Consider the following 15,198-nt stretch of genomic DNA (forward strand, 5'->3'; position numbering starts at 1 on the left):
GTGATCTTATAATATAAACGTTGTAGAGGCTATCTGAGGAAAGAACTGCTAGCGATTTTATATTGTAAACGTTTAAGAGGCTATCTGAGGAGAGAACTGCTAGTGATCTTATATAGTAAACGTTGTAGAGGCTATCTGAGAAAAGAACTGCTAGTGATCTTATAAAGTAAACGTTGTAAAGTCTATCTGAGGAAAGAACTGCTAGTGATCTTATATTGTAAACTTTGTAGAGGCTATCTAAGGAAAGAACAGCTACTGATCTTATATTGTAAAGGTTGTAGAGGCTATCTGAGGAAAGAACTGCTAGTGATATTATATTGTAAACGTTGTAAAGGCTATCTGAGGAAAGAACTGCTAGTGATTTTATATTGTAAACGTTGGAGAGGCTATCCGAGGAAAGAACTGCTAGTGATCTTATATCGTAAACGTTGAAGAGGCTCTCTGAGGAGAGACTTGCTAGTGATTTTATATTGTAAATGTTCTAGAGGCTATCTGAGGAAAAAACTGCTTGCGATATTATATTGTAAACGTTGAAGAGGCTATCCGAGGGAAGACTTGCTAGTGATCTTATATTGTAAACGTTGTAGAGTCTATCTGAGGAAAGAACTGCTAGTGATCTTATATTGTAAATATTAGAGAGGCTATCTGAGGAAAGAACTGCTAGTGATCTTATATTGTGAACGTTAGAGAGGCTATATGAGGAAAGAACTGATAGTGATCTTATATTGTAAACAATGGAGAGGCTATCTGAGAAAATAACTGCTAGTGATCTTATATTGTAAACGTTGGAGAGGCTATCTGAGGAAAGAACTGATAGTGATTTTATATTGTAAACGTTGGAGAGGCTATCTGAGAAAAGAACGCCTAGTGATCTTATAATGTAAACGTTGGAGAGGCTATCTGAGGAAAGAACTACTAGTGATCTTATATTGTAAACGTTGGAGAGGCTATCTGAGGAAAGAACTGCTGGTGATCTTATATTGTAAACGTTGGAGAGGATATCTGAGAAAAGAACTGCTAGTGATCTTATATTGTAAACGTTGGAGAGGCTATCTGAGGAAAGAACTGCTAGTGATCTTATAATGTAAACGTTGTAGAGTCTATCTGAGGAAAGAACTGCTAGTGATCTTATATTGTAAACGTTGTAAAAGCTATCTAAGGAAAGAACTAATAGTATTCTTATATTGTAAACGTTGGAGAGGCAATCTGAGGAAAGAACTGCTAGTGATCTTATATTGTAAACGTTGGAGAGGCTATCTGAGGAAAGAACTGCTAGTGATCTTATAAAGTAAACGTTGTAGAGTCTATCTGAGGAAAGAACTGCTGGTGATTTTATATTTTAAACGTTTTTGAGGCTATCTAAGGAAAGAACTGCTAGTGATCTTATATTGTAAACGTTGTAGAGGCTATCTGAGGAAAGAACTGCTAGTGATCTTATAAAGTAAACGTTGTAGAGTCTATCTGAGGAAAGAACTGCTGGTGATTTTATATTGTAAACGTTGTAGAGGCTATCTAAGGAGAGAACTGCTAGTGATCTTAGATTGTAAATGTTATTGAGGCTATCTGAGGAAAGAACTGCTAGTGATCTTATATAGTAAACGTTGTAGAGGCTATCTGAGGAAAGAACTGCTAGCGATTTTATATTGTAAACGTTGGAGAGGCTATCTCAGGAAAGAACTGCTTGTGATCTTATGTTGTCAACGTTGGAGAGGCTATCTGAGGAAAGAACTGCAAGTGATCGTCTATTGTAAACGTTGAAGAGGCTATCTGATGAAAGAACTGCTAGTGATCCTGTATTGTTAAACGTTGTAGAGGCTATATGGGGAAAGAACTGCTTTTGATCTTATATTGTAAACGTTGTAAAAGCTTTCTAAGGAAAGAACTGCTAGTGATCTTATATTATAAACGTTGGAGAGGATATCTGAGGAAAGAACTGCTAGTGATCTTATAGACTAAACGTTGTAGAGTGTCTGAGGAAAGAACTGATAGTGATCTTATATTGTAAACGTTGTAGAAGCTTTCTAAGGAAATAACTGCTAGTGATCTTAGATTATAAACGTTGGAGAGGCTATCTGAGGAAAGAGCTGCTAGTGATCTTATATAGTAAATGTTGGAGAAGCTATCTGAGGAAAGAACTGCTAGTGATTTTATATTGTAAACGTTGTAGAATCTATCTGAGGAAAGAACTGCTAGTGATTTTATATTGTAAACGTTGAAGAGGCTATCTGAGGAAAGACTTGCTAGTGATTTTATATTGTAAATGTTCTGGAGGCTATCTGAGGAAAAAAACTGCTTGCGATATTATATTGTAAACGTTGAAGAGGCTATCTGAGGAAAGACTTGCCAGTGATCTTATATTTTAAACGTTGTAGAGTCTATCTGAGGAAAGAACTACTAGTGATCTTATATTGTAAATGTTAGAGAGGCTATCTGAGGAAAGAACTGCTAGTGATCTCATATTGTAAACGTTAGAGAGGTTATATGAGGAAAGAATTGATAGTGATCTTATATTGTAAACAATGGAGAGGCTATCTAAGGAAAGAACTGCTAGTGATCTTATATTGTAAACGTTGGAGAGGCTATCTGAGGAAAGAACTGCTAGTGATTTTATATTTTAAACGTTGGAAAGGCTATCTGAGGAAAGAACTGCTAGTGATCTTATAATGCAAACGTTGGAGAGGCTATCGGAGGAAAGAACTGCTAGTGATCTTATATTGTAAACGTTGGAGAGGCTATCTGAGGAAAGAACTGCTGGTGATCTTATATTGTAAACTGTCACTAATCAATATATCTGCGTATATATTTATACATCAGCCTTGTATTATATTAATGTAGAAGGATTTTGTGTGTCATCATAAGCATTTTATTTTTGTTCATTGTTATAATTACTGTTTATACACGGTCTTATTCTACAGTTTATTTCTGCATATATATTTATATATCAGCTCTCTATTATATTGATGTACAATGATTTTTGTATATTATCATAAGCATTTTATTTAGTTTGTTATAATTATTGTTTATACACAGTCTTATGCTATCGTTTTTCATGTTAAAGTAGTTAACTGTTGTTTACTGAAAATAATGAGAGTAAAACTTGTGTGCTTGTTCTATTTTTACTAGCTAACGCTAGTTTCTTGATTTTAATTTGTAATATGTACGTTAAGTCCTTCACAACAGATGTCGCCCCGCTATTCATGGATACATATTTATGGTTATAGAATTTGTGTTTTTGCGGGGTCCTTGGAAACGAGCCAAGGCGACATCCAAACCTTTGTTTTAGGGAGAGACACAACCGGTGGTGCTTCTAACGCACGTGTTATAAAGGGATTTTTCTCTCTCCCAGTTTAAGACTGGAAGTGCGAGGGGGTTATTATTATTATACTGTGAACTATTATAGTACTTAAGAAGTTTTGCTCAGTAGAGCGTGATTGACAAGTTTATGCTACGGTTTGTGACTTATATATTGAAGAGTTAATAAAAGCTATACTAGAATAGCGAAATTAAGCAGAATAGTCTTATTTTATTTTCACACCTGCCAATTACTGAACCTGAATGTGACAAGTGGCGACCGTGACAGGATTGGCAACAGTGAAAAATATAAAGGCTGGAAGTTGAAGTCATGGAAACCTTCAAAGAATATCTTGCATTGGCAAAGGACTACGGACTGGACGACGAGAAGGCCATTGAGTTTGCCGAGCACAGGGTTCAAGCAGAATAAAAGAATCTTGAGAGAGAAGAGAGACTGAAAAGGTATGACGCAGAGCGTGGGAAGGCTTTGGCCGAATTAGAAGAGAGGGAGCGGGAGCGACAACATGCACTAGAAGAGAGGGAGCGGGAGCGACGACATGAACTAGAAATAAAGAAACTTGAACTAGAGGCAGCACGACACCATGTAGAGGCACCAACAGTGATCAATAACCACTCTCCTAAAGCAAAAATCCCAAACCTCCCGGAGTTTGTGGATGGTAAGGATGAGCTTGACAGCTACTTGTTAAGGTTTGAGAGGTATGCTAACATACACAAGTGGGACAGGTCAACGTTGGCCTCGTCTCTTAGTGCTCTTTTGACAGGGAATGCCCTTCTAGTCCATGGTCGGCTCTTTGACGATGATGCAAAGGACTATGAAATTTTGAAGAAAGCGCTCTTCAGAAGATACGACCTTACTGAGGAAGGCTTCCGTAAAAAGTTCCGGAACACGCCCCCAGAAGAAGGAGAGAGCCCTGCACAGTTCATTGTCAAGCTCAAGAACTTCCTCAAGAAGTGGATGGAACAAGCTGGTGCTTATGAGACTTTTGCTGAGCTCCAGCAGCTGGTGATCAAGGAACAGTTCATCAATGCTGTCTCAAATGCACTGGAAGTTCATTTGAAGGAAAAAGCCCCTACTAATCTGGATGACCTGGCAAAGGCAGCAGAGCAGTACCTCACAGCTCATGGAACTGAGCTCTATAAGGAGGCCAAGGTAGCTAAAAAGCCTGTGTATCGACCACCTAAGCAGACAGGACCAAGTGCTTTTGAGAATCCTTGGCATAGGCCCAATGAGCAAGTCAAAGGGACTTCAGCTAGAGATGTAAGGTGCTACAAATGCAACCAGCTCTGCCACATAGCATCGAAGTGCCACCTCTCAGATCAGTCAAGGGGTCCTAGAAAGGACAAGAACTGTATGTTCTGTGATAAATTTGGTCATGATCTCCCTGAATGTAGGAAATTGAAGACCATCAAAACTGCTTATTTGGATGTTGAGAAAAGTGTTGAAGAGGCACAGACACCAGTGGCACAAGTCTCGTCCTTCTGTTCAATCAGTGCCCCTCCTCCAGAAATGGATGTAGCAAAGATAGATGCTTGCATCAAGGAAGGAAAGCTTTTCCTTGAGAATGGTTTTGCAGTCCCTTGTATGAATGCTTGTGTTCCAAGCAATGAAGACTTTATGCCAGTGACAAAGGGTCGAGTAGGATCCCACATTGTTCGGGTGTTGCGTGACTCTGGATGTAGTAGTGTGGTAATCAAACAAAAGTTTGTTGATCCTGATCTTTACACTGGAACCTTAGTGCTGGTCAGGCTTGCTGACAACTCCTTCCGGAGAGCTCTAATGGCTAAAATCCACATCAACACTCCATACCTGATTGGAGAAGTGGATGCAGTTTGTCTTCCTGACGCCCCCTATGATCATCTGATTGGAAACCTCCCATGTGCAAGACCAGCTGAAGACCCTGACCCAGCGTGGCAGGACACCTGTGACCAGGAGACCTGTACAGTGGCAACAAGGGCACAAGCAATGCGAGAGGGTAAGAGACCCTCTCCACTGGTAGTGCCAGGCAGTAATCTGTACAAAGAAGTCGATAGGGATGAAGTTTGTCGACTACAGAAGAAAGATGACACACTGAAGAAGTTTTGGACCTCTAAAGAAGAGAGAAAAGGAAGGCAAGTAATCCGGTTTGAAACCAGGAAACAGTTATTGTACAGGACATTTGTTCATCCAGACATCAACCATGGGAATCCAGTCTCCCAAGTTATGGTTCCTAAACCACTGAGAACACAAGTCCTGACATTAGCTCATGAATCTACCTTAGGGGGCCACCTGTGTGCTAAGAAGACAAAGGAGAAGATCCTCAGAGAGTTCTACTGGCCTGGAATGGGTGTAGATATAACGAGGTTTTGCAGATCTTGTGACATCTGCCAGAAGACAATCAGCAAAGGTAGGGTGACAAAAGTACCTCTTGAGAAACTGCCAATCATTGATACTCCATTCAAGAGGGTATCTGTGTATATAATTGGTAAGATACACCCACCATCTGAGAAGGGACACCAGTTTATCCTCACTATGATGGACCATGCCAGTAGGTATCCTGATGCAGTGCCCTTGAAGAACATTGACTCTGAATCAGTTGCAGAAGCTTTGGTAGATATGTTTAGCAGGGTAGGGGTGCCTGAAGAAATATTAAGTGATCTTGGAACACAGTTTACCTCTGACTGCATGAGGGAAGTAGCTAGACTCCTCAGCGTGCGACAACTTACAACTACTCCATACCATCCAATGTGTAATGGATTGGTGGAAAAGTTCAATGGAACTCTAAAGCAAATGCTGAAAAAGTTATGTCAAGAGAAGCCTAATCAGTGGCACCGGTATATCAATGCTGTGTTGTTTGCTTACAGAGAAGTTCCTCAAGAGTCGACAGGATTCTCCCCCTTTGAGATACTATATGGAAGATCTGTAAGAGGGCCAATGCAGATTTTGAGGGAACTATGGACAAAAGACATTGAAGAGCCAGAAGTCAAGAGTAGCTATCAATATGTCTTTGAGCTCAGGAAAAAAATGGAAGAGACCATGAAACTAGCAAATGAAGCACTGAAGTTGGCACAAGGGCGATACAAACATTACTATGATAGGAGATGCAGGCCTCGAAGTCTTCAGGTAGGCGATCAAGTACTGATTCTACTCCCTACGGACAGCAATAAGCTACTCATGCAGTGGAAGGGCCCGTTTAATGTAGAGAATATTGTGGGCAAGAATGATTATGGTATAAACATTCATGGAAAAGTTAGAACTTTTCATATCAACATGATGAAGAAGTATCTTCAAAGAGCAAAAGATGTCATCTTAGATACAGCGTGTGCTGTGTTTGACAATGTTAGCAACTCAAGTATAGACATCCATGAGGATGAAGAGTTACTGGAGATAGCACTAACCTCTGGATCAGAAACAATAAAGGATATTATGTTTGGCTTAAACCTTGACCTGCATCAGGAACGTCAAATCAAAGAACTTGTGCGAGAGTATGAAGATATCTTTACGGACATCCCTGGAACGTCAAACAAAGGTGAGCATAAAATAGAACTTACATCGCATGAACCCGTGAGGAGTAAGCCATACCCGGTACCATATGGTGTCAGAGCGTCCCTTAGGAAAGAGATAAAAGATATGCTAGACATGGGTATCATCCAGGAGTCTGTATCACCTTATGCTTCGCCAGTGGTGATGGTAAAGAAATCTGATGGGTCAAATAGAGTATGTATAGACTTTAGAAAACTTAATCGTATTACTATGTTTCATCCAGAACCAATGGTTACAGCAGATGATGTTTTTGCCAGGTTATCAGAAAGCAATTTCTTTACAAAGATTGATTTCACCAAGGGCTACTGGCAGATCAAGGTTCGATCAGAAGATGTCCCAAAGACAGCTTTTGTTACTCCTGACGGCCAATATGAATTTCTTAAGATGCCTTTTGGCATGGTTAATGCAGGAGCCACATACGTTAAGTGTATGCGAACACTTCTTAAAGGTCTCGATAATGTGGAAAGCTATATAGATGACTTACTGGTACACACAAAGTCATGGTCTGAGCATTTAGAAACCTTGCAAGAGTTATTTCAGCGTATTAGAAATGCGAATCTCACAGTTAGGCCAAGCAAGTGTATTTTAGCTTCAGAAACAGTGCAATTCCTGGGGCATGAAATCCAGGGAGGCACTTTGAGTCTTCAGGAAACCAACATTAGTAAAATTCAATCAGCCCCACAACCAAAGACTAAGAAGGAGGTAAGATCGTTTTTAGGACTTACGGGATTTTATCGTGCTTATGTCCCAAACTATGCAACCATTGCTGCTCCGCTATCTGACCTGACAAAGAAGGGGAAAAGCAATGTTGTACAGTGGCACGAGCCTCAAGAGAAAGCATACAACAGTCTGAAGTCTATACTGGTTAATAAACCTGTTCTGCGCCTCCCAGACCTAAACAGAAGATTCATCTTGAGAACAGATGCTTCGGACGTGGGACTAGGGGCAGTGTTACTTCAGGAATATGAGGATGGTTTGTTCCCCGTGAGTTTCGCCAGCCGGAAACTGTTGGACAGGGAGCAAAGATACAGCACTATGGAGAAAGAGTGTTTGGCTATTGTGTGGGCTCTGCAGAAATTCAAAATGTATTTGTATGGTGTTGACTTCACGTTACAAACGGATCATCAACCGCTGGCATTTTTGAACAGTTCGAAGTTTACAAATGACAGAATAATGAGATAGGCAATGTTCTTGCAAAATCATCGATTCAGAGTAGAAGCAATAAAAGGTAGTTCAAACGTTGGAGCTGATTTTCTAAGCAGGGTATTGGGATAATTCTTGTCACAATGCCGGGTTGACTTTTAGATGAGATGTCTATACAGATAATGGTGGCTAAAACTTGATAAATTGAATTGTAATGTTGGGAGTATAAATTTGAAAATTTATACTTAAAAGGGGGGGCCTGTGTCACAAATCAATATATCTGCGTATATATTGATATATCAGCCTTGTATTATATTAATGTAGAAGGATTTTGTGTGTCATCATAAGCATTTTATTTTTGTTTATTGTTATAATTACTGTTTATACGCGGTCTTATTCTACAGTTTATTTCTGCATATATATTTATATATCAGCTCTGTATTATATTGATGTACAATGATTTTTGTATATTATCATAAGCATTTTATTTAGTTTGTTATAATTATTGTTTATACACAGTCTTATTCTATCGTTTTTCATGTTAAAGTAGTTAACTGTTGTTTACTGGAAATAATGAGAGCAAAACTTGTGTGCTTGTTCTATTTTTACTAGCTAACGCTAGTTTCTTGATTTTAATTTGTAATATGTACGTTAAGTCCTTCACAACAGATGTTGCCCCGCTATTCATGGATACATATTTATGGTTATAGAATTTGTGTTTTTGCGGAGTCCTTGGAAACGAGCCGAGTTGACATCCAAACCTTTGTTTTAGAGAGAGACACAACCGGTGGTGCTTCTAACGTACGTGTTATAAAAGGATTTCTCTCTCTCCCTGTTTAAGACTGGAAGTGCTAGGGGGGTATTATTATTATACTGTGAACTATTATAGTACTTAAGAAGTTTTGCTCAGTAGAGCGTGATTGACAAGTGTATGCTGCGGTTTGTGACTTATATATTGAAGAGTTAATAAAAGCTATACTAGAATAGCGAAATTAAGCAGAATAGTCTTATTTTATTTTCACACCTGCCAATTACTGAACCTGAATGTGACATAAACGTTGGAGAGGATATCTGAGAAAAGAACTGCTAGTGATCTTATATTGTAAACGTTGGAGAGGCTATCTGAGGAAAGAACTGCTAGTGATCTTATATTGTAAACGTTGTAGAGTCTATCTGAGGAAAGAACTGCTAGTGATCTTATATTGTAAACGTTGTAAAAGCTATCTAAGGAAAGAAGTGCTAGTATTCTTATATTGTAAACGTTGGAGAGGCAATCTAAGGAAAGAACTGCTAGTGATCTTATATTGTAAACGTTGGAGAGTCTATCTGAGGAAAGAACTGCTAGTGATCTTATAAAGTAAACGTTGTAGAGTCTATCTGAGGAAAGAACTGCTAGTTATTTTATATTTTAAACGTTTTAGAGGCTATCTAAGGAAAGAACTGCTAGAGATCTTATATTGTAAACGTTGTAGAGGCTATTTGAGGAAAGAACTGCTAGTGATCTTATAAAGTAAACGTTGTAGAGTCTATCTGAGGAAAGAACTGCTGGTGATTTTATATTGTAAACGTTGTAGAGGCTATCTAAGGAAAGAACTGCTAGTGATCTTATATTGTAAACGTTATAGAGGCTATCTGAGGAAAGAACTGCTAGTGATCTTATATAGTAAACGTTGTAGAGGCTATCTGAGAAAAAAAAACTGCTAGTGATCTTATAAAGTAAACGATGTAGAGGCTATCTAAGGAAAGAACTGCTAGTAATCTTATATTGTAAACGATGGAGAGGCTATCTGAGGAAAGAACTGCTAGAGATCTTATAAAGTAAACGTTGTAGAGGCTATCTAAGGAAAGAACTGCTAGTGATCTTATATTTTAAACGATGGGGAGGCTATCTGAGGAAAGAACTGCTAGTGATCTTATAAAGTAGACGTTGTAGAGTCTATCTAAGGAAAGAACTGCAAGTGATCTTATATTGTAAAAGTTGTGTAGGCTATCTGAGGAAAGAACTGCTAGTGATGTTATAAAGTAAATGTTCTAGAGTCTATCTAAGGAAAGAACTGCTAGTGATGTTATAAAGTAAACGTTCTAGAGTCTATCTAAGGAAAGAACTGCTAGTGATCATATATTGTAAAAGTTGTGTAGGCTATCTGAGGAAAGAACTGCTAATGATCTTATAAAGTAAACGTTGTAAAGGCTATCTAAGGGAGGAACTGCTAATGATCTTATATTGTAAACGATGGAGAGGTTATCTGAGGAAAGAACTGCTAGTGATCTTAAAAAGTAAACGTTGTAGAGGCTATCTAAGGAAAGAACTGCTAGTGATCTTATATTGTAAACGACGGAGAGGCTATCTGAGGAAAGAACTGCTGTGATCTTATGAAGTAAACGTTGTAGAGGCTATCTAAGGGAAGAACTGCTAGTGATCTTATGTTGTAAACGATGGAGAGGCTATCTGAGGAAAGAACTGCCAGTGATCTTATAAAGTAAACGTTGTAGAGTCTATCTAAGGAAAGAACTGCTAGTGATCTTATATTTTAAAAGTTGTAGAGGCTATCTGATGAAAGAACTGCTAGTGATCTTATAATGTAAACGTTGTAGAGGCTATCTGAGGAAAGAAGTGCTAGTGATCTTATAATATAAACGTTGTAGAGGCTATCTGAGAAAAGAGCTGCTAGCGATTTTATATTGTAAATGTTGAAGAGGCTATCTGAGGAAAGAACTGCTAGTGATCTTATATAGTAAACGTTGTAGAGGCTATATGAGAAAAGAACTGCTAGTGATCTTATATTGTAAACGTTGGAGAATCTATCTGAGGAAAGAAATGCTAGTGATTTTATGTTGTAAACGTTGCAGAGGCTATCCGAGGAAAGAACTGCTAGTGATCTTATATTGTAAAAGTTGTAGAGGCTATCTGAGGAAAGAACTGCTAGTGATCTTATAATGTAAATGTTGTAGAGGCTATCTGAGGAAAGAACTGCTAGTGACCTTATAATATAAACGTTGTAGAGGCTATCTGAGGAAAGAACTGCTAGCGATTTTATATTGTAAACGTTGAAGAGGCTATCTGGGGAAAGAATTGCTAGTGATCTTATATAGTAAACGTTGTAGAGGCTAGCTGAGAAAAGAACTGCTAGTGATCTTATAAAGTAAACGTTGTAAAGTCTATCTGAGGAAAGAACTGCTAGTGATCTTATATTGTAAACTTTGTAGAAGCTATCTAAGGAAAGAACTGCTAGTGATCTTATATTGTAAAAGTTGTAGAGGCTATCTGAGGAAAGAACTGCTAGCGCTATATTGTAAACGTTGTAGAGGCTATCTGAGGAAAGAACTGCTAGTGATCTTATAGACTAAACGTTGGAGAGGCTATCCAAGGAAAGAACTGCTAGTGATCTTATATCGTAAACGTTGAAGAGGCTATCTGAGGAAAGACTTGCTAGTGATTTTATATTGTAAATGTTCTGGAGGCTATCTGAGGAAAGAACTGCTAGCGATCTTATATTGTAAACGTTGAAGAGGCTATCTGAGGAAAGACTGCTAGTGATCTTATATTGTAAACGTTGTAGAGGCTATCTGAGGAAAGAACTGCTAGTGATCTTATATTGTAAACGTTAGAGAGGCTATCTGAGGAAAGAACTGCTAGTGATCTTATATTGTAAACGTTAGAGAGGCTATATGAGGAAAGAACTGCTAGTGATCTTATATTGTAAACAATGGAGAGGCTATCTGAGGAAAGAACTGCTAGTGATCTTATATTGTAAACGTTGAGAGGCTATCTGAGGAAAGAACTGCTAGTGATTTTATATTGTAAACGTTGGAGAGGCTATCTGAGGAAAGAACTGCTAGTGATCTTATATGTAAACGTTGGAGAGGCTATCTGAGGAAAGAACTGCTAGTGATCTTATATTGTAAACGTTGGAGAGGCTATCTGAGGAAAAGAACTGCTTGTGATCTTATATTGTAAACGTTGGAGAGGCTATCTGAGGAAAGAACTGCTAGTGATCTTATATTGTAAACGTTATAGAGTCTATCTGAGGAAAGAACTGCTAGTGATCTTATATTGTAAACGTTGTAGAGGCTATCTGAGGAAAGAACTGCTAGTGATCTTATATTGTAAACGTTGGAGAGGCTATCTGAGGAAAGAACTGCTAGTGATCTTATATTGTAAACGTTGGAGAGGCTATCTGAGGAAAGAACTGCTAGTGATCTTATATTGTAAACGTTGTAGAGGCTATCTGAGGAAAGAACTGCTAGTGATTTTATATTTTAAACGTTTGAGGCTATCTGAGGAAAGAACTGCTAGTGATCTTATATTGTAAACGTTGTAGAGGCTATCTGAGGAAAGAACTGCTAGTGATCTTATAGTAAACGTTGGAGAGGCTATCTGAGGAAAGAACTGCTGGTGATTTATATTGTAAACGTTGTAGAGGCTATCTGAGGAAAGAACTGCTAGTGATCTTATATTGTAAACGTTATAGAGGCTATCTGAGGAAAGAACTGCTAGTGATCTTATAGTAAACGTTGTAGAGGCTATCTAAGGAAAGAACTGCTAGTGATTCTTATATTGTAAACGTTGGAGAGGCTATCTGAGGAAAGAACTGCTAGTGATCTTATGTTGTAAACGTTGGAGAGGCTATCTGAGGAAAGAACTGCAAGTGATCTATGTAAACGTTGTAGAGGCTATTCTGAGGAAAGAACTGCTAGTGATCTTGTATTGTTAAACGTTGTAGAGGCTATCTGAGGAAAGAACTGCTAGTGATCTTATATTGTAAACGTTGTAAGCTATCTGAGGAAAGAACTGCTAGTGATCTTATATTGTAAACGTTGGAAGAGGCTATCTGAGGAAAGAACTGCTAGTGATCTTATAGTAAACGTTGTAGAGTATCTGAGGAAAGAACTGATAGTGATCTTATATTGTAAACGTTGTAGAGCTTTCTAAGGAAATAACTGCTAGTGATCTTAGATTATAAACGTTGGAGAGGCTATCTGAGGAAAGAACTGCTAGTGATCTTATATTGTAAACGTTGGAGAAGCTATCTCAGGAAAGAACTGCTAGTGATTTATATTGTAAACGTTAAGAGGCTATCTGAGGAAAGAACTGCTAGTGATCTTATATGTAAACGTTGAGAGCTACTAAGGATAGAACTGCTAGTGATCTTAGTATTTAAACGTTGTAGAGCTATCTAAGGAAATAACTGCTAGTGATCTTAGATTATAAACGTTGGAGAGGCTATCTGAGGAAAGAACTGCTAGTGATCTTATATTGTAAACGTTGGAGAGGCTATCTGAGGAAAGAACTGCTAGTGATTCATTTGTCAACGTTGAGAGGCTATCTGAGGAAAGAACTGCATAGTGATCTTATATTGTAAACGTTGAGAAGCTATCTAAGGAAATAACTGCTAGTGATCTTAGATTATAAACGTTGGAGAGGCTATCTGAGGAAAGAACTGCTAGTGATCTTATATTGTAAACGTTGGAAAGCTATCTGAGGAAAGAACTGCTAGTGATTTTATATTGTAAACGTTGGAGAGGCTATCTGAGGAAAGAACTGCTAGTGATCTTATAGTAAACGTTGGAGAGTGTCTGAGGAAAGAACTGCTAGTGATCTTATATTGTAAACGTTGTAGAGCTTATCTAAGGAAATAACTGCTAGTGATCTTAGATTATAAACGTTGGAGAGGCTATCTGAGGAAAGAACTGCTAGTGATCTTATATTGTAAACGTTGAGAGCTATCTGAGGAAAGAACTGCTAGTGATTTTATATTGTAAACGTTTAGAGGCTATCTGAGGAAAGAACTGCTAGTGATCTTATATTGTAAACGTTGTAGAGGCTATCTGAGGAAAGAACTGCTAGTGATCTTATATTGTAAACGTTGTAGAGTCTATCTAAGGAAATAACTGCTATGATCTTAGATTATAAACGTTGGAGAGGCTATCTGAGGAAAGAACTGCTAGTGATCTTATAAGTAAACGTTGAGAGCTATCTGAGGAAAGAACTGCTAGTGATTTTATATTTAAACGTTTAGAGGCTATCTGAGGAAAGAACTGCTAGTGATCTTATATTGTAAACGTTGGAGAGGCTATCTGAGGAAAGAACTGCTAGTGATCTTATAAAGTAAACGTTGGAGAGTCTATCTGAGGAAAGAACTGCTAGTGATCTTATATTGTAAACGTTGTAGAGGCTATCTAAGGAAAGAACTGCTAGTGATCTTATATTGTAAACGTTAAGAGGCTATCTGAGGAAAGAACTGCTAGTGATCTTATAGTAAACGTTGGAGAGGCTATCTGAGGAAAGAACTGCTAGTGATTTTATATTGTAAACGTTGGAGAGGCTATCTGAGGAAAGAACTGCTAGTGATCTTATATTGTAAACGTTGGAGAGGCTATCTGAGGAAAGAACTGCTAGTGATCTTATTGTAAACGTTGTAGAGGCTATCTGAGGAAAGAACTGCTAGTGATCTTATATTGTAAACGTTGTAAGAGGCTATCTAAGGAAAGAACTGCTAGTGATCTTATATTGTAAACGTTGGAGAGGCTATCTGAGGAAAGAACTGCTAGTGATCTTATAGTAAACGTTGTAGAGCTATCTGAGGAAAGAACTGCTAGTGATCTTATATTGTAAACGTTGTAGAGGCTATCTAAGGAAATAACTGCTAGTGATCTTATATTTAAACGTTGAGAGGCTATCTGAGGAAAGAACTGCTAGTGATCTTATATTGTAAACGTTGGAGAAGCTATCTGAGGAAAGAACTGCTAGTGATTTTATATTGTAAACGTTGGAGAGGCTATCTGAGGAAAGAACTGCTAGTGATCTTATATTGTAAACGTTGGAGAGGCTATCTGAGGAAAGAACTGCTAGTGATCTTATATTGTAAACGTTGAGAGGCTCTATGAAGGAAAGAACTGCTAGTGATCTTATATTGTAAACGTTGGAGAGGCTATATGAGGAAAGAACTGCTAGTGATCTTATATTGTAAACGTTGGAGAAGCTATCTGAGGAAAGAACTGCTAGTGATCTTATATTGTAAACGTTGAGAGGCTATCTGAGGAAAGAACTGCTAGTGATCTTATATTGTAAACGTTGGAGAGGCTATCTGAGGAAAGAACTGCTAGTGATCTTATATTGTAAACGTTGGAGAGGCTATATGAGGAAAGAACTGCTAGTGATCTTATATTGTAAACGTTGGAGAGGCTATCTGAGGAAAGAACTGCTAGTGATTTTATATTGT

The 15,198-nt window shown here is 38.2% G+C and overlaps 1 protein-coding gene across 1 annotated transcript in view; it reads left to right on the forward strand.

Annotated features, from left to right (window-relative positions):
• The window catches only part of LOC137621039 (uncharacterized), a 121,848-nt gene that overhangs the window by 43,698 nt on the left and 62,952 nt on the right, over positions 1-15,198 (forward strand). The window contains exons 2-4 of the mRNA XM_068351478.1: positions 3,959-5,285; positions 5,571-6,211; positions 6,746-7,816. Of these exons, the coding sequence (XP_068207579.1) occupies positions 3,959-5,285; positions 5,571-6,211; positions 6,746-7,816 (3,039 nt within the window). The remainder of the gene's footprint in view (positions 1-3,958; positions 5,286-5,570; positions 6,212-6,745; positions 7,817-15,198) is intronic.

The sequence above is a fragment of the Palaemon carinicauda genome, chromosome 27, assembly GCF_036898095.1.
Source record: "Palaemon carinicauda isolate YSFRI2023 chromosome 27, ASM3689809v2, whole genome shotgun sequence".
NCBI lineage: Eukaryota > Metazoa > Arthropoda > Malacostraca > Decapoda > Palaemonidae > Palaemon > Palaemon carinicauda.